Source organism: Ranitomeya variabilis, chromosome 2 (genome assembly GCF_051348905.1).
Source record: "Ranitomeya variabilis isolate aRanVar5 chromosome 2, aRanVar5.hap1, whole genome shotgun sequence".
NCBI lineage: Eukaryota > Metazoa > Chordata > Amphibia > Anura > Dendrobatidae > Ranitomeya > Ranitomeya variabilis.
The window spans coordinates 1,090,592,699-1,090,619,687 of record NC_135233.1 but is presented as its reverse complement, the minus strand read 5'-3'; the positions used below and the strand labels follow the sequence as shown (position 1 = coordinate 1,090,619,687).

The window sequence follows — 26,989 nt, the reverse complement described above, 5'->3', positions numbered from 1 at the left end:
CTTTTCAAAAAAGCTCCAAAATTCCAGCTGAGAGGCTTAAGAAGCTTGTTGATGGTTATAGGAAACAATTGATTGCCGTTATTTATTCCAAAAGGTTATGCAACCAAATAATACATCAAGGGAGCCAACAATTTTGGAGTTTTATGTAAAATTATGTCCAATTTGTCTTTTTTTTCTCTGTATTTTTTGTGTTGTTCCAATGCACACAAAGGAAATAAACTTGTGTAACAAAACGTGTGTAACTGCAAATTTTCAGGCAGAAAAACTTCATTTTCAGGAACAATTTCAAGTGTGCCAACACTTTTGGCAATGACTATTTTTTTTACATGATCTGTCCTTCAATAAATCATAAAAGATTTCTAGAGAACATGTTTTTTTTCTCCCCGGGGTCCCTGGTTATGTCAAACTTGCCACATTGCAGAGTTCAAGTCCAGCACAAGGTCCCAGATTCATCAAAGCGATTACGTCAAAATTCTGGAGCAAATTGAAAAGTAGCAAAATATGCGCAATGTGGGGTTGTGCAAAAAAAAAAGAGACTTTTGCCATCTGCATGTGAGTTTAGACCAGTATTGCCAAAAATGAGCAGAGTGGGGATGCGACGAGCTGTGGCATTCCTTGTGTCACAAATCCTACTCCAGGCAAAATGGAGGAGAATGCCACTTGTCGTTCTTGATCAATCACAACCAAAGTGTCATAAATTTACAGCACTTATCGGGAAAAAAGGAAACTTCAACAGCGACATACTGTAATATGTCTGGTGCATGGTGGCCACCGGAATTCCATAGGGGGGAACTCTTTGTAGAACTAAAATTGAAGAAAAAGTTATAATTTTCTATTTTTTTAGATTTATGCTTGCATTCAATATCTCCAGTGTCTGCCCCACTCATGTAATCAACACAGCATTCATTTTATGTATATAGTTCCAATGAAGACCTATGCATCTCTATGGTTACAGACTATCAACAAGCCATATGTAGTCCGATTCTGTGACCTTTCAGGCTGCTCTAACATAAGGGACTAGTGGAAGAAAAAGTTTGTCAAGACATTGATCTTTATACATAAAACAGTCAAAGATCTTTTTAAAATCAAGGGCATTTACAAAACTTTCCTCAAACCATACAAAACTTTCCTCGACCTTACAAAACTTTCCACAAACCTAACAAAACGCTCCCCAAACCTTACAAAACTTTCCTCAAACCATACAAAACTTTCCTCAATCCTTACAAAACGCTCCTCAAACCTTACAAAACTTTCCTCAAACCATACAAAACTTTCCTCGACCTTAGAAAACTTTCCTCAAACCTAACAAAACGCTCATCAAACCTTACAAAACTTTCCTCAAACTTTACAAACTTTCTTTAAACTATAAAAGCGGTTCCGGTTGCCAAAGTGTCCGTACCCGTGAAGTCTCTAACTGCAGGTATGGCCCAGGTGTCCTCTCTAGTACAGATCAGCTTGAGATATACAGGTCGGCGAGGATATGTCCCCTTGAGTCCCCTCTTCAGTATTATGGAGGGGTGCTTGACATTTTGCAGAGAATTGTAACGAATCGGTGGGAAGTGCAGACAATGGCACCCTGTCTTTTACACAGATTCTCTTGGGCCCTGAGTTATATATAAGATGTAAAGAATGGTTTCTCCAGTAATGACGGCACTTCATGGATAACTAATAGACAGGATAATTCACTTTCCTCGCAGACAGGTAAGAGGCTCTTATCTGCTCACCATAAACTTTTATTAATTCTACATTCTCTTCACAAAGAAGAAGAAGCACTTAAACATGGCAGCGTTCCTGCGTTATCCGGAAGAACGGTCATGTGCATCGATCATTAATTACACAGGGGGCCGAGAGATGTTACTTTAAAGAACACGGGTCACGATGACCCTTCTCCAATAATCATTTTTCTTCCTCCACTTCTTGCAAGAGCCATAAGTTTGTTGTTTTTTTTACCGTCCATAAAGCCGTAGCATGGCTCGATATTTATACTTTCGAATCACGCCAACTATTTTACTATATTACCGTATGTACTGAAAAATATTAAAAAAAAGAAAATAAAAATAGTGGAGAAAAGGTGGGAAAAAACTAAATTCCACCATTATTTTTAATTATGTATTTTGTTTTCACAGCATTAATTGCATTGAAAATTTGACTTTGTTACAGGTAATGTTTTTTTTTTATATATCTTGAAAAACCTTTAACATTTCGCTTTTTTATTTAGTCTCCTTAAAATCGGATCACGTGTACAATATACTGCTATATTCCAGTTATTATATCACTGGAGGAGCCTACAAGGGGAAGTTATGGTTACGCCCAGGAGGAGCCTACAAGGGGAGACACAATGCTGTGCAAAGTTTCTAATAATATATCAATAAATGTAATTTTTGTGTACCCCATGATATTGTCTTTCAGATAGTATAAAGACCCAACTATAGTTTTAAGTCGGAGAATTAATTGCATTTACTTCATTTAGGATTTTAAGCCACTGAATCAAAGTTGATATTTTGGGAATAAAACTTTAAAGTGGATTTCGGAGAATAATGATTGCTGTCACATATTTCAAACAGCAACGAATACTAGTCACCTATCAGGAAGGGATGTAGCCTGCAAAAAACTCTTTGAGTGTGTCTCAGCTGTCAGAGGAGCAGCGTCCTGATCTGCTCTGCTCTCTCAGGATTGAGAAAATGCGTAATTTCCTCCAGCTTCACCCGGCTGTTAGCTCGGTCAGTCTCTACATTAGGCTGTATTTATCTCAGAGTGACTGAGAAGAACGTGTTTACAAATGGGCATGAAGCAAGATGGTGCAGGAGAACAAAAACATAAACCCATTGTGCTCACTGCCGAGTGAGCAGATCAGTTATGTTTGTTCACCATGCTGCTCCTCTGACAGTGGAGACACATGTTTCAGTTGGCGTTTTCTTCAGGTTGCAGTTTGAAATATGTGACGGTGAACATTTTTATCACATTCTCATAGAACCCCTTTAAACTTGTTGGGCCTTGACAGCCTGTTATAATACCCTACTGGGAATCATACCGATAAAACTGGCCATCCTAGAACAGAGTCTGGCGATATTTCATTAGCATGTGAAAGAGATTATACACACAGGTCCCACATAGTGCTAAAGCTTGCAGACCCCAGATGTAGCCTAACAGTTGTGCTACGCGTGTAAAGGTTTTATCATCAAGAATGTCCATATTCACTGCACGCTGCACGCGTGAAGTTCCAAAGCACATTCCAAAGTTGTAGAACTTTTCTTTGTATCGGACAGGACGATATCATCATTCACAAATTTTGTACACTCGCGCGGCTCGCCGAGCCCGACTTTCTTCCCTTCCCTCGTCTGCACAGTTCACTGTGACGAAGGGCGAGACTATTGCCAGCTTTGTGACAAGGACAGGCATTAATATAATGGAGGTCAAGGAAAGCCAAGATTACAAGTCTTACAGTTAAAGGATTTATTGATTGCGCTGATCTAGCACCTTGGCAGGACGGTTATCTCACATCTTCTTCCGCCCACTCGTTCGCTTCTACTTTTCCAGACTTGTGAGCAGCTTATTCTAAACCTTCATATTAGAAACTTTCAGCATCAGCTAAAGAAAAAGTTTTTATGGGGTCTGGCGAACTGCAGAACCTCAAAAGAAACCGGAAAATGAGCAGGACCAGAAACCCCAAAACTCTCATACCTGGAAAGATGGGAAATTGCAATCCCGGAAACATCTCAAACTGGAACCTTTTGCATAAACATGGAGTGAATAGGTGACAAGAGGATTTTTTACCACCAATTCTGTATGGTTACCTTTGCCTTTAAGCCATGTTATCTTTGCCTTTAAGCCTTCTACTGCTTTTCCACAATGCTTTACACTGCAGCTTTATTTGAGAAGATTGGTTGTTGCAGTGATCCGGCCAGATGCAAATCAAACAGCTAGGAGCTTGTACACACGCGCAGCTTGCCTAGGAAACCTACCTACCCATGATGGACTGCAAAAAGTGGCCGATACAAGCATTAAACTATAAAATTAAAGGGAATGTGTTTTCAGAGAATTACTCATTCTTTAACTCAGACTATTGAGTTACATGGATCTTTTTAATTTGGGCAAAGATTTTTTCCCCATCTCATAATCTTTATTTAAATAAAAAATCAAAATACTGGCCAATAGAGCTTTTCAGACTCACACTTGCTGACCTTTCTGGGAGAGTTATCAGCAGGTTCATTATCAGCAGAGGTAGGGTTACACTGACAGGTAACAACTCTATACACAGCTGACAACACAGAATCCACCAATCACAAAAGGTATTACAGCTCACCTCCTCCTCCTTCTGTACAATGACTGATAACACCTATACACACAATAGATGATGTCACAGCTCACCTCCTCCTCCTCCTGTACAATGATGACATCTCTATATACAGTAGATAACACAGGATCCACCATTCACAATAGGTGATGTCACAGCTCACCTCCTCCTCCTGTACAATGACTGATAACACCTCTATATACAGTAGATAACACAGGATCCACTATTCACAATAGGGGATGTCACAGCTCACCTCCTCCTGTACAATGACTGATAACACCTCTATATACAGTAGATAACACAGGATCCACCATTCACAATAGGTGATGTCACAGCTCACCTCCTCCTCCTGTACAATGACTGATAACACCTCTATATACAGTAGATAACACAGGATCCACTATTCACAATAGGGGATGTCACAGCTCACCTCCTCCTGTACAATGACTGATAACACCTCTATATACAGTAGATAACACAGGATCCACCATTCACAATAGGTGATGTCACAGCTCACCTCCTCCTCCTGTACAATGACTGATAACACCTCTATATACAGTAGATAACACAGGATCCACTATTCACAATAGGGGATGTCACAGCTCACCTCCTCCTGTACAATGACTGATAACACCTCTATATACAGTAGATAACACAGGATCCACCATTCACAATAGGTGATGTCACAGCTCACCTCCTCCTCCTGTACAATGACTGATAACACCTCTATATACAGTAGATAACACAGGATCCACTACTCACAATAGGTGATGTCACAGCTCTCCTCCTCCTCCTGTACAATGACTGATAACACCTCTATATACAGTAGATAACACAAGATCCACCATTCACAATAGGTGATATCACAGCTCACCTCCTCCTCCTGTACAATGACTGATAACACCTCTATACAGTAGATAACACAAGATCCACCATTCACAATAGGTGATATCACAGCTCACCTCCTCCTCCTGTACAATCACTGATAACACCTCTATATACAGTAGATAACACAGGATCCACCATTCACAATAGGTGATATCACAGCTCACCACCTCCTCCTGTACAATGACTGATAACACCTCTATATACAGTAGATAACACAGGATCCACCATTCACAATAGGTGATGTCACAGCTCACCTCCTCCTCCTGTACAATGACTGATAACACCTCTATATACAGTAGATAACACAGGATCCACTATTCACAATAGGGGATGTCACAGCTCACCTCCTCCTGTACAATGACTGATAACACCTCTATATACAGTAGATAACACGGGATCCACCATTCACAATAGGTGATGTCACAGCTCACCTCCTCCTCCTGTACAATGACTGATAACACCTCTATATACAGTAGATAACACAGGATCCACTATTCACAATAGGGGATGTCACAGCTCACCTCCTCCTGTACAATGACTGATAACACCTCTATATACAGTAAATAACACAAGATCCACCATTCACAATAGGTGATGTCACAGCTCACCTCCTCCTCCTGTACAATGACTGATAACACCTCTATATACAGTAGATAACACAGGATCCACCATTCACAATAGGTGATGTCACAGCTCACCTCCTCCTCCTGTACAATGACTGATAACACCTCTATACAGTAGATAACACAAGATCCACCATTCACAATAGGTGATGTCACAGCTCACCTCCTCCTCCTGTACAATGACTGATAACACCTCTATATACAGTAGATAACACAGGAGCCACCATTCACAATAGGTGATGTCACAGCTCACCTCCTCCTCCTGTGCAATGACTGATAACACCTCTATATACAGTAGATAACACAGGATCCACCATTCACAATAGGTGATGTCACAGCTCACCTCCTCCTCCTGTACAATGACTGATAACACCTCTATATACAGTAGATAACACAGGATCCACCATTCACAATAGGTGATGTCACAGCTCACCGTTACCCCCTCCTTGCCCAGTGACCATTGCACACATTCATTAAATGCTTCAACACAACAGATAGGGTCACAGTCCCTTCATTGCAGCTAATGTACATGTATTGTTTCCTAAAACAGCCGAAAGTTCTAGACTAAGCAAGCCCCAGCGGCCGGTGTAAAAACTGCAATATTTCTCATTTTTAATAAACATTGTGATATGAAGAAAATAAAACATTTAAAATAATACAAAAACGTTATAAAAACAATAAGTCGTTTTCCGATCAAACATTACCTTTAAAAATCCCTCTGTTCTCGGCGAGGTAAATTACGTAGCGCCTTACCCACTTATGAAGATAAAATGACTCCTTTACAAAAGACCTTGTCAAAAGTGTCCAGTTTTTGCACTCATTTTACTCCGGTTGCTCTCCTGGGTACTCAGTTTTACCTTTCTTTTCTTTTTCTTTTCTTTTCTTTTTTTTAAAGATCAGCCATACAGTTGCAGAGATTTGGTCCTTTTCCTTCAGTGCAGATTTTTAGTGTCTTTACAAGGGGGCGCAGTTCACGGGATTCCTCGGAGGCATGTCTTTATTGTACTCTGCATTACTACACTGAATATCACCCCATGATAAAAAAAGCATAAAAATTGACACAAAATAAAAAAGGCCCATATTTGCAACATTACCGTGAATTAAAATAAAATTAATAAAAAAACAAACAAACTAATTCTTAGGGGAGCAGTGGGAATAAAAGAAGAGCAAAGACTGTCCCCTTATATCCTGTTCATGTGCTCCCAGTACTATACTCTTTTGGAAGCGCACTGTCATCAGTGACATCTGGTTCGGGGGCTGATCTCTGCTCTCACTTCTCTCCTTTTCCATGAGCACTGACAGTGCGCTCTCTTGCCAGCTTCTTAATTCTCTTTAGTGCCGGCGAAGAAGTGTAAGGTCAGTGAGCATTCAAAAGAACATAACTCAGTGAGCAGGAGGCACATAATGAGCATGCGTCAGGACTGACTACCAACCGGCACACGCTCAAGTAGGACAGGGACTAGCCCAGCAAGGATTTTGGACTAGCCCAGCCGAGATATGACTGATGACGCTTTGTTTCACAGCAGGAATAGCAGCTGCAGCAGTGACCACAGCGCCTACCCCCGATGTCCTGTCTCAATATCCCAGCATGCACTAGGCATTCTTAAAGAGACATTTATTCACATTTGGCTACATCCCCTTTAATTACAGTTTAACCACTATGGACCATCACATATTACCTGGGGGTTCAATTTATTAGAAAAATTAACCCCGTAATCAAGTCATCACATCACTTACCGATTAGTATCCCTTGCTACGTCTTCATATACACTCTGTACTCCTATTTCCAGCCTGGTGCAGCCGTAGCATAACATGTCGCTCAGGTGCCGCTTCAGACAGTAATCCGGCCTGGTCTCGATGGTGATCCCCACACACTTCGTGTTACTCCTTTCAGAATATCTGAGGACACAACAAAACAATGAAGACGTAAGACAAAAAAACTGCAGCAGTGAAACACAAAATCCCCCGATAACCCTAGCCCAATCATGACAGTACCCTGTGTACAAGAAAACTACTCTTATAATATTTTCCCTATGTACAAGAACATAACTACTATAATACTGCTCCTATGTACAAGAATATAACCACTATAATACTGCCCCTATGTACAAGAATATAACTACTATAATACTGCTCCTATGTACAAGAATATAACTACTATAATACTGCCCCTATATACAAGAATATAACTACTATAATACTGCTCCTATGTACAAGAATATAACTACTATAATACTGCCCCTATGTACAAGAATATAACTACTATAATACTGCTCCTATGTACAAGAATATAACTACTATAATACTGCCCCTATGTACAAGAATATAACTACTATAATACTGCTCCTATGTACAAGAATATAACTACTATAATACTGCTCCTATGTACTAGAATATAACTACTATAATACTGCCCCTATGTACAAGAATATAACTACTATAATACTGCCTCAATGTACAAGAATATAACTTCTATTATACTGCCCCTATGTACAAGAATATAACTACTATAATACTGCCCCTATGTACAAGAATATAACTACTATAATACTGCTCCTATGTACGAGAATATAACTACTATAATACTGCTCCTATGTACAAGAATATAACTACTATAATACTGCCCCCTATATACAAGAATATAACTACTATAATACTGCCTCTATGTACAAGAATATAACTACTATTATACTGCCCCTATGTACAAGAATATAACTACTATAATACTGCCCCTATGTACAAGAATATAACTACTATAATACTGCTCCTATGTACAAGAATATAACTACTATAATACTGCTCCTATGTACAAGAATATAACTACTATAATACTGCTCCTATGTACAAGAATATAACTACTATAATACTGCCCCCTATGTACAACAATATAACTACTATAATACTGCCCCCTATGTACAAGAACATAACTACTATAATACTGCTCCTATGTACAAGAATATAACTACTATAATACTGCTCCTATGTGCAAGAATATAACTACTATAATACTGCCCCCTATGTACAAGAACATAACTACTATAATACTGCTCCTATGTACAAGAATACAACTACTATAATTCTGCCCCCTATGTGCAAGAATATAACTACTAGAATACTGCTCCTATGTACAAGAATATAACTACTATAATACTGCTCCTATGTACAAGAATATAACTACTATAATACTGCTCCTATGTACAGGAATATAACTACTATAATACTGCTCCTGTGTACAAGAATATAACTACTATAATACTGCCCCTATGTACAAGAATATAACTACTATAATACTGCTCCTATGTACAAGAATATAACTACTATAATACTGCCCCTATGTACAAGAATATAACTACTATAATACTGCCCCTATGTATAAGAATATAACTACTATAATACTGCTCCTATGTACAAGAATATAACTACTATAAATACTGCAGAAAAAATAGGAAATGATCCGACACTCTGTGTTGGATGAAAAATATAAAAAAACTGTGTTTTGGATGAAAATTAAAAACATCCAGCACATGGAAAAGGAAACAATTCTCCTGTGTTTAGAGCGCGGTATGTGCAGTTAGTCATAGCATGCTCATACTGCGCTCAAAACCTTTCCAGGTCCAGTGTCCGTTCCCTGCTGCTGCTTTGGTCTCGGTGTTTTGGCTGGAGCTGTGACATCACATCGAGTGTGCTCAACACCGCTGCAGTCAATCACCGAGCTTAGCAGCTCATGCCATCTACCTCACTGAGCTACGTGATTGGCTAATACGGTGATGTGTGCTTTTAACGAGACATGACAACTGCAGCCATAAAATCCGAGCAGTTGACTCTGGGCTTGGGGAGGGAGAGTCCTCGCTGTTTATTATCAAGTGGAAAACATCCTTTACACAAAGGTAACTCTGCAGCTGACTTGACAGCTTCGCTGTACAGAATGAGACAGAATAAGCAGAGTTATAGCAGTTTCATTTTCCAGCCTCATTTGTTTGCGGCTTCCATTCTAGATTTCTCATAACTGGAACATCAGATCTTTTTTTAAAAAAAAAAATGCTGAGTCTCTTTGAAACGTACTCTTCCCTTGCAAAAAAAAAAAAAAACATACCGTACATCCCAGATAAACAAAATACCGCTACCATTTGTAGTTTGCTCACTAAAATCTCAGAGCGGCATTAGCAGAGCGCCAGGCTCTGCGCTCGCTCGTGTGACACATTACGGCTCATCACGCAGGGTTCAATTGCAGTTTTCTGTCCACTCGAGATCTTGGACAAATTGATTGCTCTTAATAAAACTAATTACACATAAAAATTGATTTTTTTTTTCTAGAATGTTCTTTGCGTTTGCTTAAACTCCCACACAAGAACTACTTTGCCTCCTGGTCATTAAAAAACAAAACAAAAAAACCCCAGCTATTGTATAGAAATAAGTTTTCCGTCCATTTGTAAGTGTTTACATGGGGCGGTTCAAATATCACAAAAAGTACGGATCCAAACAATCAGCTGATAAGTGTCCCTTTAATCAAAATATTTACTACCGATTCTTTGTTTTTTCCTTTTCGTTTTTTAGAGTCCTTAATGTTATTTACTTTAGATTCCCTTTAAGGGCAATATTGTTTAATGTCCAAACCAGTCAGCATTTATCAGTCCTGGCTGTATGATTGCAGTCAGGTATGTTTTACCCGCCTCGGCCAGCTGCCACTCCCCCCTAAGGCCAGTTGCCCCCACCTATGGCCAGCTGCTCCCCCCGGCCTACGACCAGCTGTTCCAAAGCCTCCGGCCAGCTGCTCCACCGCCCCCGGCCAGCTGCTCTACCGCCCCCCGGCCAGCTGCTCCACCGCCCCCGGCCAGCTGCTCCACCGCCCCCGGCCAGCTGCTCCACCGCCCCCGGCCAGCTGCTCCCCGCCTCCAGACAGCTGCCCCCCACCTACGGCCAGCTGTTCCAAAGCCTCCAGCGAGCTGTTCCACTGCCCCCGGCCAGCTGCTCCCCACCTACGGCCATCTGTTCCAAAGCCTCCTGCCAGCTGCCCCCACCTACGGCCAACTGCCCCACCGCCCCCGGCCAGCTGCTGAACCGCCCCCGGCCAGCTGCTCCAAAGTCTCCAGCGAGCTGCTCCCCGACTCCAGACAGCTGCTCCAAAGCCTCCGGCCAGCTGCTCCACTGCCCCCGGCCAGCTGCCCCACCCCCGCCAGCTGCTCCCAGCATCCAGACAGCTGCCCCCCACCTACGGCCAGCTGTTCCAAAGCCTCCAGCGAGCTGTTCCACTGCCCCCGGCCAGCTGCTCCCCGCCTCCAGACAGCTGCCCCCCACCTACGGCCAGCTGTTCCAAAGCCTCCTGCCAGCTGCCCCCACCTACGGCCAACTGCCCCACCGCCCCCGGCCAGCTGCTGAACCGCCCCCGGCCAGCTGCTCCAAAGTCTCCAGCGAGCTGCTCCCCGACTCCAGACAGCTGCTCCAAAGCCTCCGGCCAGCTGCTCCACTGCCCCCGGCCAGCTGCCCCACCCCCGCCAGCTGCTCCCCGCCTCCAGACAGCTGCCCCCCACCTATGGCCAACTGTTCCAAAGCCTCCTGCCAGCTGCCCCCACCTACGGCCAGCTGCTCCCCCGCCTCCGGCAGCTGCTCCCCGGCCTGCTCCAGTTGATTGACAGCTCACCCATATCAATTTCAGCAACTATTATTCAAGCTATAACATCAGACAAAAGAAGAGAACAAGTACGGTCCTGGAGGACATGAGCACATAGCGGAGGTCACTTTCACAGCCCTTATTGACTGGTTCAGGTGGCGCCAAGGCACCTAAATATTCAGGTAGTTGGCGAGAGACCTACTACTGAGGAGTTTCACGCTATGCTCCACAAAACTGGGTTACTAGTGACATTCCCAGCTCTGCAGTGCTGCTGGGCTCTGCTACATTAACTACTAGCCAGTCAACTTGGCTCTACTAGATCACCATTACTAAGTAACCTGACATACTCTACATGGCTGTCCTCTGCTACATCACTACAAGCGACTCACCTAACATCGAAAGCTAAGTTATGCTAATAGGCTCTGCTCCATCATTACCAAGGAGTCATCTAACATACCCAGCTTACAGAGTCATCGGACAGGTCCTACTTTGCTGTGCCACACGAAACTAGATTACTAGTGAGTCTCCTCACATTCCCAGCTCTGCTGTGCTGCTGGGCTCTGCTACATCACCACTAGTGAGTCACCTGACATTCAAAGCTCAGATATGTTACTTGGCTCTACTAGATCTCTATTAATGATTCACCTAACATACCCTACACGGCTGTTCCCCGCTTCATCTCTACAAGCGAGTCACCTGATATTCAAAGCTCTGCTATGCTACTTGGCTCTGCTACATCACTACAAGGGAGTCACCCAAAGTACCCAGCTCCACTGTGCCTCTTGGTCCTGCCACAATGCTTAACTCCGCTAGATCGCTCCCACGGGTTTCCGGATCCAGTCAGCTCTGCATCATCACTTCTGAGCGTTTCTCTTGACTTCTCTGCTGTATATACTCTAATGTTCCAGCTGCCATCCAGCCATTGCTCCAACCCGTCAATCTCTCTGCACCAACATTCTCTGTCCGTGCTGCCCAACAACTGCTCAACATCTGGGCCAAGAAGTTTTACCACCCACCTCCCTTAGGTGAATCTACCGTATAAAGAATAAGAAAGGACCCTTGCCCACGAGTGCTGCCAATCTACAAGGCTATAAAGTAATAAGAAATCAAGAAACCGGGAAGACGAATCTCCAGTGTCTCCTGAATCTCTCTGAACTCAAAGTCAAGAAATACAATTTCATAAAAAAATATAAAATAAAAAAAAAATTAGGCTGTCAGATTCCGTATCCAAAGCCATAACGAAAACATGACATTCCCCACTCTTTGGTGGATATTCGATCAGAAAAGAAGCCAGTATTACATTTTCCGAACAATGGACACATAATGAATGCGATCTGAGCAGTGTCTTGGTGCTGCGTCTTTGTAACGAGCGGTGAGGAGGGCAGGTAAGGTTCTTGTTCTACAGTGCGACAGCCGGAAATCTATAAAATTCACAAAAGCTTTCAAAAGGTCATTTATATAACTCGCTCCATACATCTCTGCTTCACGGAGCCGAGACCTGCAGACAATAGCTACTATACAAAAATAATACAGGAGCGCTCAACCAGCAAAGAAAAAACTGAACGTGACGGGAAGCCCATGCTCGAGATGAAAGGACATGTAGGGGGACCAGCTAATATTTGTGTGTACTTGTAGGGATGCCGCTTAGTGACATGCATGTTGTATACCCAAGTATTATTCTTCTTATTTACTTATTTATCCTGTGTAGGTTTTTTTTCCTGAAGTTTACAAAAGAACCTAAATCCTTAAGTCACCATAGCTCTGACATCTCTAGGATTCATTTCTTGCCAACTTTATTTTTTTAATTCTGTGCAGCACCTTTGTTTTGATGCCACCAAGACTTGCAGTGGTTAGGGTTACCAGTATAAAACTTTACAAATTTTTTTAAATTTTTTTTGGAGAGGACTCGTTACACAGTATTATCTGTTGAGTAGAGATGGACGGACCCCTGGATGTTCGGGTTCCGGAGGGTTCGGCTGTACAGTGAAAAAAAAGATTCTGGTTCGGTTACCAGAACAGTACCTGGGCACACCCCATTTACTTGAATTGGGGACCCAAACTTCAAGCCTTTGCCACGCTGTCATCTAATAGATTCACTTTCTCTGGGCAACTGCAGGCTGCCATCTTTAGGCTGGGGGGGGCAATATCCATGGCCCCTTACCAGCCTGAGAATACCAGCCCCCGGTTGTCTGCTTTAGCTTGGCTGGTTGGAAAAAATGGTGGGACCCCATATCATTTTTTTTTTATTAATTTATATAATTTGAAATACGGCGTGGAGACCCATCTATTCTTGATAACCAGCCTTGCTAAAGAAGACAGCCGAGGGTTGCAACCCACAGCTGTCAGTTTTGCCTGGCTGGTTATCAAAAATACAAGAGAACCCATGTCCTTTTTTGTTTTAATTATTTACTTAGAGTGTAGGCACCAGCTGATGAATACTCCCATCAGCCACTGCCTGCTCTCGCTGTTATTAGAGGCAGCAGGTGTAGGCTGATGGGAGTAGTGGTCCCATCAGCCAACCGACGCCAGTGACCAGAGGTACGCTTTTTAACTCCGATCACAGCTGCAGGCTCATTTGTCAGCATGGGTACGGAGTCTGTTTAACCAGCAGTAATGATTTTACTACCGAGCAGAACCAATGTTTTCCGCGCTATCATGCACATAACAGTGCAAGAAACACCAGGTGATTGGGGGAGGAGTGGGTCGAATCCAAACAATAATATGGACTTCCTGGTGAAGTTCGGTGTCGGTGCCCGAACAGTAGGTGTCCAGTACAGATGCCGAACTTTACCGTTACATAAGTTACATTTCTTAAAGCTCAGTTTTTATGGTACCCGAAATTGATGTTGAATCTGTAAAATTTAGTGAAATTAGTAATTAATTCCATTTGTTACTAATCAATTTGCTGATTTCTAGAATCTGGCGGTGTTTTTTGTTCCTGCCATTGTCTAATCTGGCTGATTGGCTTATTAGGATAGCTAAGCCAGCCCCCTTCACATAAAAGGAAACACTCGACTGTGCCCAGCACAAGCTCCTACCAAGCCGAAATTGTATCTATGCCAGTGCAGGGAATTTGGAGCTTTGCAACAGGAAAGAGTGACGTCAGGCCCAGATAAAAATGTATAAGGTAAATTTTAACATTGACTATAAAAAAGGACGAGACGTGTGTTTCTCTGCCCAAGTGAATCCATTGCCAAATAACTTTTCGCATATTTGCCTTTAAAATGCACATTAAAAGCCGTCTCTATAGGACTCCCACAACGCTTTACTGCTGCAGCAATGAATAATAAGCATTCATCGGCACCAAACATCACAGCGGAGTCGTCAGCGCAGAGCAACATAATTCCCCCTTTTAGTCTCGTCTGTCATCGGTGACTCAGTCGGGTTATAAAGAAGTTAATGCAGATTATAGGACTCCATCAGAGCATAATCCGGCATTGTCCTTTATTCAAGTTCATCTCATTCCTGGTGAAGGGAAAGACAATTAATTACAGAGATAAGGGAGAGTTCCTGTAAGGTTTGACCCAGGGAGAGACCACAGCTCAGAAACAGAACTCAGACTTTTAACCCCCTTGTGACCGAGAGACCAAAATACAATCCCCGAGTCAGAGAACAGTGAGCGAAGAGACGTCAAATAAACAAAAGTCACAACTGTCTTTGACATCGGGGGCAGTATTATAGTAGTTATATTCTTGTACATAGGGGCAGTATTATAGTAGTTATATTCTTGTACATAGGAGCAGTATTATAGTAGTTATATTCTTGTACATAGGAGCAGTATTATAGTAGTTATATTCTTGTACATAGGGGCAGTATTATAGTAGTTATATTCTTGTACATAGGGGCAGTATTATTGTAGTTATATTCTTGTACATAGGGGCAGTATTATAGTAGTTATATTCTTGTATATAGGGAGCAGTATTATAGTAGTTATATTCTTGTACATAGGGGCAGTATTATAGTAGTTATATTCTTGTACATAGGGGCAGTATTATAGTAGTTATATTCTTGTATATAGGGGCAGTATTATAGTAGTTATATTCTTGTACATAGGAGCAGTATTATAGCAGTTATATTCTTGTATATAGGGGCAGTATTATAGTAGTTATATTCTTGTACATAGGAGCAGTATTATAGCAGTTATATTCTTGTATATAGGGGCAGTATTATAGTAGTTATATTCTTGTACATAGGGGCAGTATTATAGTAGTTATATTCTTGTACATAGGGGCAGTATTATAGTAGTTATATTCTTGTACATAGGGGCAGTATTATAGTAGTTATATTCTTGTACATAGGGGCAGTATTATAGTAGTTATATTCTTGTATATAGGAGCAGTATTATAGTAGTTATATTCTTGTATATAGGAGCAGTATTATAGTAGTTCTATTCTTGTACATAGGGGGCAGTATTATAGTAGTTATATTCTTGTACATAGGAGCAGTATTATAGTAGTTATATTCTTGTATATAGGGGCAGTATTATAGTAGTTATATTCTTGTATATAGGGGCAGTATTATAGTAGTTATATTCTTGTACATAGGAGCAGTATTATAGTAGTTATATTCTTGTACATAGGAGCAGTATTATATTAGTTATATTCTTGTACATAGGAGCAGTATTATAGTAGTTATATTCTTGTACATAGGGGCAGTATTATAGTAGTTATATTCTTGTACATAGGGGCAGTATTATAGTAGTTATATTCTTGTACATAGGAGCAGTATTATAGTAGTTATATTCTTGTACATAGGAGCAGTATTATAGTAGTTATATTCTTGTACATAGGAGCAGTATTATAGTAGTTATATTCTTGTACATAGGAGCAGTATTATAGTAGTTATATTCCTGTACATAGGGGCAGTATTATAGTAGTTATATTCTTGTACATAGGAGCAGTATTATAGTAATTATATTCTTGTACATAGGAGCAGTATTATAGTAGTTATATTCTTGTACACAGGAGCAGTATTATAGTAGTTATATTCCTGTACATAGGGGCAGTATTATAGTAGTTATATTCTTGTACATAGGAGCAGTATTATAGTAGTTATATTCTTGTACATAGGAGCAGTATTATAGTAGTTATATTCTTGTACATAGGAGCAGTATTATAGTAGTTATATTCCTGTACATAGGGGCAGTATTATAGTAGTTATATTCTTGTACATAGGGGCAGTATTATAGTAGTTATATTCTTGTGCATAGGAGCAGTATTATAGTAGTTATATTCTTGTACATAGGGGCAGTATTATAGTAGTTATATTCTTGTACATAGGGGCAGTATTATAGTAGTTATATTCTTGTACATAGGAGCAGTATTATAGTAGTTATATTCTTGTACATAGGGGCAGTATTATAGTAGTTATATTCTTGTACATAGGGGCAGTATTATAGTAGTTATATTCTTGTACATAGGGGCAGTATTATTGTAGTTATATTCTTGTACATAGGGGCAGTATTATTGTAGTTATATTCTTGTACATAGGAGCAGTATTATAGTAGTTATATTCTTGTACATAGGGGCAGTATTATAGTAGTTATATTCTTGTACATAGGGGCAGTATTATAGTAGTTATATTCTTGTACATAGGAGCAGTATTATAGTAGTTATATTCTTGTACATAGGAGCAGTATTATAGTAGTTATATTCTTGTACATAGGGGCAGTATTATAGTAGTTATATTCTTGTACATAGGGGCAGTATTATTGTAGTTATATTCTTGTACATAGGGGCAGTATTATTGTAGTTATATTCTTGTACATAGGAGCAGTATTATAGTAGTTATATTCTTGTACATAGGAGCAGTATTATAGTAGTTATATTCTTGTACATAGGAGCAGTATTATAGTAGTTATATTCTTGTACATTGGAGCAGTATTATAGTAGTTATATTCTTGTACATAGGAGCAGTATTATAGTAGTTATATTCTTGTACATAGGGGCAGTATTATAGTAGTTATATTCTTGTACATAGGAGCAGTATTATAGTAGTTATATTCTTGTACATAGGGGCAGTATTATAGTAGTTATATTCTTGTACATAGGGGCAGTATTATAGTAGTTATATTCTTGTACATAGGGGCAGTATTATAGTAGTTATATTCTTGTACATAGGGGCAGTATTATTGTAGTTATATTCTTGTACATAGGAGCAGTATTATAGTAGTTATATTCTTGTACATAGGAGCAGTATTATAGTAGTTATATTCTTGTACATAGGAGCAGTATTATAGTAGTTATATTCTTGTACATTGGAGCAGTATTATAGTAGTTATATTCTTGTACATAGGAGCAGTATTATAGTAGTTATTTTCTTGTACATAGGGGCAGTATTATAGTAGTTATATTCATGTACATAGGGGCAGTATTATATTTGCAGTTTAGCCCACAGACGCAGCATAACTGTAATGTTTATTTTTTCCTTTTTGTGTATATTCACTTGTTAGAGTTAAATGTTCAATCCTAGCTGCCAGTAACGATTATGTATGCACATAAATTATAAAAAGACTAAGAACAAACAAGGAGACATTTTAAATAGTTTGTGCTAAATGCTACAATTATTAACGCAGCAATTTTCTATGTAAGTGCTGATCAAGCTGTGCCTATCATAAGCAAACAGCCCACCCAAATGGGATAAAATAGCACTTTATATTAGTTGGTGTCAAGAAAAACAAAGGCACGTCAGAGACATTACAGGTTACAACAGCAAGTTGTCTTAGGGGAAAAGAGTTAAAACAATTAAAATGTTGTGTTTTTTCTTTGAACGTGGGAATACTTTTATTATTCCTTGCAGCACGTATAAAAATGGGTTAATTCAACATAAAATGTGAATAATTTCTTTTTTTTGTAATAAGCAATTACTTTCTTCAGGCGTGTAAAACAATATATATCATCACTGTAAAATTTGCTTGAAATGGGAAAAATAAAGTTGTGATGTAGCCGCACACGGCCGACTGCTGCGTCCATCTGGCCACATGGTGCCAAGCAATATTTTTTTGCTGTGCAATATCAAAAATATGAGGAAGGGACACTCGATGACCCATGATTAGTGATTGGCGAATCTGTGGCCGTTCCGAGTCCGGCAGGTTAGACCAAATAGCTAAAAGAAAAAGTTTGGTTCAGTACCAGAACGGTACCCGAACCTGGACCCCATTCAGATGAATAGGGGGCTCCGAACAACCATTGCTTGCCATGCTGTCATCTGCATGACAGCACGGCAATGACAGGCTCTGATTGGCTGCAAGATCACCGCCGGTCAGAGAGCTGCGGTTCCCACGCGGTCAGATGACAGCATGTGACAGAAGCTGGGATGGGCGGTTTAAAAGGTTACCGACAGTCACACGCATCAGCTGATGAGAGAGTACTACTCTCCCTCAACCTACGCCTGTTGTCACTGAGAAAAGTGAGAACAAGCGACGCTGATGAGAATACCTGTGCTATAAATAAAAACAAAAAAAATTACATGGGGTCTCTTCTATTTTTGATAACCAGTGCAGGCAAAACAGACAGCTGCAGCCAGCAACCCTCAGCTGTCAGTTTTATCATGGCTGGTTATTAAGAACAGTGGAATCAACACGCCATTTTTTTTCTAATTGTTTAAATAATTTAATAAAGCGATGTGGAGTTCCACTCCCTATTTTTGAAAACCAGCCAAGCTAAAGAGAACAGTGGGGGCTGGTATTTTCAGACTGGCAAGAGGCCATGGATATTGCCCTCTACTCAGCCTAAAAATAGCAAATTTATTAGGCGCGCCAATTCAAGCGCTCTTCCCGACTCTACCAACTTGCTTTGGTGCAGTGGTAAGTGGGGTAATGGTTGTGGGGCTCATGTCAGCTGTTTTATGGCCGCTAACATCATGCCCATAGGTTAGTAATGGAGAATAGTAAGACACCCCCATTTCTAACCCCATAGTTAGATTGTAAAAAAGACACAGCCAGAATAAAATCAGACACAGACTCCTTTAGTTGAAATAACAAAAAAAAAAGCAGTTATACTTACGCCTAATCCACCGATGCCCATGTCCCCTAGAAAAAAATGGAAAATCATAAACAACCATATCCCTCACCTGTCTGATGTGAAGATAATCCATACTGTCACATGATGATCCGGATGATTTGGAGAGCAGTCACATCAGTGTCCGCTCTCCCCGCCAGCCGGAACACACCAGCAGGAGCGTAATCGCTCCTCCAGTGTCTAGCACTGCACTGCCGTAAGTTCTCCAGAATTCAAACCCGATAAAACCCAGTGACCTCACTTACGACACCGCTCGCTTACGTGCTGGCCGGGATAGTGGTCACATCAATGATGTGACTGCTCTCCAAATCAAATCCAAATCTGTTTTTTTTATAGGCGACATGGACATTGGTGGATTAGGCGTAAGGTGCTTTTTGATTTTTATTTCAAATAATGATGTCAATGTCTTTCTTTCAAATAAAGCATTTTATTCTGGCTGTGTATTTTTTACAATCTAACTATGGGGTTAGTAACGGGACTGTCATAGACGCCTCTCCATTACTAAGCCCTGGGTTTGATGTCAGCTGACAACGCAAAGCTGACATCAACCCCACAAATATTACCCTACTTGCAACGCACCAGGGAAAGTGGGAAGAGCCGATTGGCGCCTTTTCTGGGGCAGCTCTTGGCTGCTATTTTTAGGCTAGGGGAGGGAAATATCTATGGCCCCTTACCAGTCTGAGAATACCAGCCCTCAGCTGCTTGCTTTAGCTTGGCTGGTTGTCAAAAAAATGGGAGGGACCCTACGTAGTTTTTTATTATTATTATTTAAATAATTTAAAAAACCAGGGTGGGACTCCTTTACTCTTGATAACCAGCCATGATAGAGCTGACAACTGAGGGTTGCAGATTGCAGCTGTCAGCTTTGTCTGTGTTGGTTATCAAAAATAGAAGAGACCCAAAGTATTTTTTTTTTTTAATTTATTTATAGCACAGACGCTGGCTGATGAATACTCCCATCAGCGCCTGCTCTCGCTGTTATCAATTCATGTGTACCTGGAGGCCACAGTAAGGCATTTCTCGTTTCCAGGACCTAGCAATGCCATTCTTCTCTTAGAATAAAGTCTTCATCTGAATGGGAACCTAATAGGAGTCCTCTTTTAGACTAAAATCTATCTCTTTGTGGAGGGGTAGTGGTCCTGCTGTGATTAAAAACACCTGTAGCAAAAAGGCGGAGTGCTCAGTCAGAAGGCTAATGAATACAAATCACAGCAGGACCACTACCGCTCCACAGAGAGATAGATTTTGGTCTAAGAGAGGACTCATATTAGGTTCCCATTCAGATAAGACTTTATTCTAAGAGAGGAATGGCATTGTTAGGTCCTGGAAATGAGAAACACCTTACTGTGGCCTCCAGGTACACATGAATTGGCCAATTTATGTGCTAAGCTTTCTCAATTTTTCATATTTCTAGTGCAGTAATGCAATTCAATTTTCATATTTCATATTTGCATGCTATGGCGCCACAGAGTGCTGCCTTTTTGTTTGAGGGAAAATGAGTTGGTGACTCTAGGTTAGCACCTGTTCACACTTAGTTTTTGTTTGGATGCAACGGTCAGTTTTCTGATATTTATATTAAAGCAACTTGTAGTTGGTTTAGGGTAGTCAGAACACTCCATTAAATGAACATTAAGCATAATAAAATGCAGAAAAATATAATACATACCAACCCCTTTTTGTAACCTTTTCTATCTCTCATTTATCTCAATTACAACTAAGAAATACATAAAGAAATCTCTACGTGTCCAGTGAGCTACCTGCCTGCAGCAGGATCCTCCTCCCTCTGCAGAAAGACATGAAAATGTTACACCTTGCCTCTTTGGCTGAGCCCCTCTCCCTAACCCATTCCTGAGGATAAAATAAAAAATAGATTGAAAGATTAACCCCTGCAGGATTTCTAAAACATGGAGGTTTAGACCTCACTTTACCAAGCAGTTTTATGCTCTAAGGACTCTAAGCTATGGTGGGGGCGAGTTTTTCTTTTTCCCACTGTGTTACTGCCTGTTCATCATTGGTCAGCATCATACAGGGAGAAGGAGTACACGCCCCCAGTGATAACTGTCTGATAACAGCCACTTGGACACTAAAAATATATATATATATATATATATATATATATATATATATATATATATATATATATATATATATATATATATATTATATATATATATATATGCAAATACTTTTATTTCTAATATCTCAACAACGAAGAGGCGAAATAAAAAAAAACTAAAATAAAAACACATTTTATTCTGCTCTTCAGCCACTATTACATTGTGCCACCAGTTCAACATAAAAACATTTAGTGAAAGGTTCTCTTCAAGCCAAAAAGTGGTGTAAAATTACAACAAAAATGTAAACCAATCTCTGACTGCAGTATATTTCTTGCGATGCTCATGACTACTGCAAGTTGCATCAAATTTAATAAAGGCTTGTGCACCTTAAAGGGGTTGTCCCCTTTCAGACAATGTTTTGCTCCTGATGCAGTTTGTTAAAACATAAGAAAATGCCCTATACTCCTTCCCAGGGTCCTTAAGTTTCTTGTGTCTGGCATTGGCCGTGGCACTGACATCACGTTGACAACCAGGCAGCGGTTCTGAAAGGGAAGCCAACTTTTCTAAAAGTAAGGCAGATTTGGTCACAACTGAAAAACGCCAAGGTTGCAAAAATTGCATTATAGTAAGAGTGTGGACCAGGCATGGTTAAAAGAGTTAATGCCCATGTAGTTATCTACTCAACATTGCAACTCTGCAATTTACATGTTAATAAAATTCTTCTCCATTCTCAGGAACAAAGACATTTAGAATTTTATTGTTCATAGCACACTGCCTTCAGGACCAGCCACCACTGCATACTAGCAGAGGTGGCCGAGCATGCTCGGAGCTTGTGATCTCTAAATCCAGCTGTGATAGCTAGAGAACATCATTAGCTCCCGATCAACTTCAGTGCCACTGCAATCCCCAAGATACTTCAGAAGCAAAGCTGCCTCGTAAAACCGTTTGGGCAAGTGAAGAAACAAAGGTGCGGGTCTGTCTGGACTGTCAATCAAAAAGGATTGTACCACTGGTCAACGAACGGGAAGCTGGGAGGTGAACACTCATGCCAAAGACCACGGGATAACCTCTAGGGTGTTCATTTTCAGCTCTTTTTGAGGACGGGTTCACCTTAATATAAACATAAATTAAATTAAAAAATGCAGATACAATAAAGAATGCAAAAGACTAGTCATTCTTCTACCTGGACAACCCATCGTAGAAGTTATAGGGTTGGAATCAATCCAAATAATGACAGATAAGATCTGATGTAACCCATCGTAGAAGTTATAGGGTTGGAACCAATCCAAATGATGACAGATAAGATCTGCTGTAACCCATCGTAGAAGTTATAGGGTTGTAACCAATCCAAATAATGACAGATAAGATCTGATGTAACCCATCGTAGAAGTTATAGGGTTGGAATCAATCCAAATAATGACAGCTAAGATCTGATGTAACCCATCGCAGAAGTTATAGGGTTGGAATCAATCCAAATAATGACAGATAAGATCTGATGTAACCCATCGTAGAAGTTATAGGGTTGGAACCAATCCAAATAATGACAGATAAGATCTGATGTAACCCATCGTAGAAGTTATAGGGTTGGAATAAATCCAAATAATGACAGATAAGATCTGCTGTAACCCATCGTAGAAGTTATAGGGTTGGAATCAATCCAAATAATGACAGATAAGATCTGCTGTAACCCATCGTAGAAGTTATAGGGTTGTAACCAATCCAAATAATGACAGATAAGATCTGATGTAACCCATCGTAGAAGTTATAGGGTTGGAACCAATCCAAATAATGACAGATAAGATCTGATGTAATCCATCATAGAAGTTATAGGGTTGGAAACAATCCAAATAATGACAGATAAGATCTGATGTAATCCATCGTAGAAGTTATAGGGTTGGAAACAATCCAAATAATGACAGCTAAGATCTGATGTAACCCATCGCAGAAGTTATAGGGTTGGAACCAATCCAAATGATGACAGATAAGATCTGCTGTAACCCATCGTAGAAGTTATAGGGTTGGAACCAATCCAAATAATGACAGATAAGATCTGATGTAACCCATCGTAGAAGTTATAGGGTTGGAACCAATCCAAATAATGACAGATAAGATCTGATGTAACCCATCGTAGAAGTTATAGGGTTGGAACCAATCCAAATAATGACAGATAAGATTTGATGTAACCCATCGTAGAAGTTATAGGGTTGGAGTCAATCCAAATAATGACAGATAAGATCTACTGTAACCCATCGTAGAAGTTATAGGGTTGGAATCAATCCAAATAATGACAGATAAGATCTGATGTAACCCATCGTAGAAGTTATAGGGTTGGAATCAATCCAAATAATGACAGATAAGATCTGCTGTAACCCATCTTAGAAGTTATAGGGTTGGAACCAATCCAAATAATGACAGATAAGATCTGATGTAACCCATTGTAGAAGTTATAGGGTTGGAACCAATCCAAATAATGAGAGATAAGATCTGATGTAACCCATTGTAGAAGTTATAGGGTTGGAACCAATCCAAATAATGACAGATAAGATTTGCTGTAACTTATTGTAGAAGTTATAGGGTTGTAACCAATCCAAATAATGACATAAGATCTGCTGTAACCCATCGCAGAAGTTATAGGGTTGGAGTCAATCCAAATAATGACATAAGATCTGCTGTAAAAAGGGTCTCTTGCTATGGCCAATTTATGAGATTGGTGCCATGTAATCTAATATGAAAAGAAAAGAAAATGCAGCCGTGAAGAACATCACCAAAAAATAAATGGGAAAATCCCCGGGAAAATCCCGGTAGCTTGTCGCCCCTATCATCCTCTTCCCTATCAGGCGGAAAATTTGCGGAAAATTTGCAAATTAAGAAGATATTAATCCAGATGGACAGACCATGGCTGAAATACGCTTTTATTTTATTTTTCATTGACCAAAACAGACATTTAGGCGGTAAGGAAATATATATTTTTACATCCCAATAACAAAGCGCTCCTAGAAAACTCAATGTCAATAGATAAAGAGGAGGAAAGCTCATGCCTGTGCCTGTGGTGAGCCGCAGGGAAGAGACAGAATTTTCCAAAAACATCACAAAGGAATACAAGATTGTGCCAAGTACTGACTGCTGAGTCCTGCTCAGCATCCGGCAGGCTCGTCCTCTTCTGCGCCGTCGTCCTTGTTATTATTCTATTTTCACAATCGGCCGGCGCTGCGCGGTCGCCCAGGTTGCGGGAGAGACAAGCAAAAGCCGTGTTGTCTCTGACAAGGAGGACCGTGTACTAATGCGGCAAGATAAGACCCGTCTGCATTTGATCGGAGCGTAATAAGGCAGATAAGCGTGATTTTCTATAACCCTCAGCACCAATCCAATCTCTCTTAGCGCAATCAATGTCTTTTGGGATTAGCCGAGACACGTAGGTCAAAGGGTTGGACGCATGGTGCGGCCGATTACACAACGAGGTTACGCAGACCCTAATGATAAGGAGTTAACCGTACGAAGACTGATGATAACCATCTCCGCGAGTTCTGCCTTACCGACCATTTGTGGGTAAATGCTGCCTTTACACAGGGAATAGTAATTTTCAGCTTTCTTTTTAGGTTCGGAAACAATAGCATCGGTGGAATGAAATGTCAATGTATTCGGAACGCTGGTTATCTCGATGCGCAATCAACAAAAACACAACCTAACCTTTTCAGGTAGAGAAGAGAGAAAAAAAACAAACAAAAACACACAATAGAAATGTAGAAAGAAATCCGGAAAAAAAGGGAAAGTTACATCGCATTGACTAGAGGGATTTGGTATGGAAAACTTCATGGTCTCGCAACGTCCGATAGCGACTGTAATTGTTGTCCAGCTTAAAAAAAGCTACAGATGTGAGACAGAAGATAAATTATTAATCTCTTCTTTCCCCCGATCCAAAGCGATTTACTAGCGGGCAGCATGTGACAGCTGCAGTCAGTCAGTGGTCACTTCCCATATATTACTGGCATCACCACCAGTGGCTCACTCTCGCGCCATGATGGCAGCAGTATGGCACTTGTCCACCTGCGGTAATAAATATGGCCGATGATGGTGGTAGGGATGGGATGTAGAGTTCAATTCATCTGGCAGAGATGACAAAAAATTCTCAAATCCAAGATTCAGTCAGATGAAAGTCCTTGAGCATAACCCCAGCAGCTATGCAGAAGACCACCTCAAACACTTGCAGAAGCCAACGTTAGCATAGCACGTTCAGGTCACAGAAGACCATGGAATCCCAGATATCAAGTTCTCAGCAGATGGAATGGTTTACATATTGTCATCGTTGTCAAGGCCACCTCCATGTGTCATGCTAGCTAGAAACATGCCTTCGTGGTATCATCATTACTGTAGCGGCTTGTCTTCTAGAGCTGTTTTGGGTTGCACTTCACCATTGTTCTTCCACGATGAGTGTAATTTTCTTCAGCGTCCTGGTCACAACTTTTTGTGTATTTGGTGCAATGGACTTGGGGGTCGGGGCGTTTATTTTTCTTTCTGGTGGAGCACTTTCATCTTCTGGATGAAAAGCAGATAATCATCTTTTTCCAGTCCCTGCTTTCAGAAAAAACCCTTCAATGTGGTTCCTCAACAGGAATGCTTCCACCATGAGGTCAATCTTCTTCAGAATCCTGATCATAACTCTTTCTGTGTTCAATGCATTGGACTTGGGGTTGGGGCGTTTTTCTTCGTAGTGGAGCATTTTCATCTTCTGGATGAAAAGCAGATCATCATCTTCTACCAGCCTCTTCTTTCAGAAAACCCATTGGTGTGGTTCCTCAACAGGAACACAGTGTGGGGTCAGACAAAGAATACGGTTTTCTACTCCTGTCCAAGTGTCCGTTCTAAAATGATTATCAGCTTGCAGTCAGATAAAATTGATGGATTTCTCCAAGGGCTTGAAAGTGCCGCCGGTTGATGAGCTTGCAACGTCTTGACTCAAAACGCGACATGTTTTTAGTAATATTGGCAGTACTACCCTGCTCGCTCCATTTGCTCATGTGGCGGTGGCAACATCTGACAACATGGAAGGTCATTCTGATCATGCTCTTCGCAAATTTAGAGGCAAGGGACAAAACTTCTGACCATGGAGGTGCCCTTGATGGGAAGTGGTGAGACTTTCATATCTTGCCATCTTCCATGCTGCCACAATGTCTAGCTCAGAGCACATGGCGCCATTTTTATTCTATGTCTTAATTGCAAATGGGTTACATCTCCATCAATGCCTATTTATTCGTCACTTTTAGAAACTACTCCCATCTTAGAATTTCTACCACCCCGACTAAATGATTATTGATAGAAACCTTTCTCAAAGTTACACATTTCACTCATCTCAACTAAAGAATAAAAGAATCTATACAATGACCCGAGATCGGAAACAAACTCAAAGTCCTGAGCAATTCAGGCAAAAATCAATAAAAAAAAAAAAATCTATATAACCACAGAGGAAGTACCTATAACAGCCTCACATCAAATATAGGAAGTGC

At 40.6% G+C, this 26,989-nt stretch overlaps 1 protein-coding gene across 1 annotated transcript in view; it reads right to left on the bottom strand.

Annotated features, from left to right (window-relative positions):
* The window catches only part of ELP3 (elongator acetyltransferase complex subunit 3), a 107,003-nt gene that overhangs the window by 46,791 nt on the left and 33,223 nt on the right, over positions 1-26,989 (bottom strand). Inside the window, exon 8 of the mRNA XM_077291742.1 lies at positions 7,543-7,704. Within this exon, the coding sequence (XP_077147857.1) occupies positions 7,543-7,704 (162 nt within the window). The remainder of the gene's footprint in view (positions 1-7,542; positions 7,705-26,989) is intronic.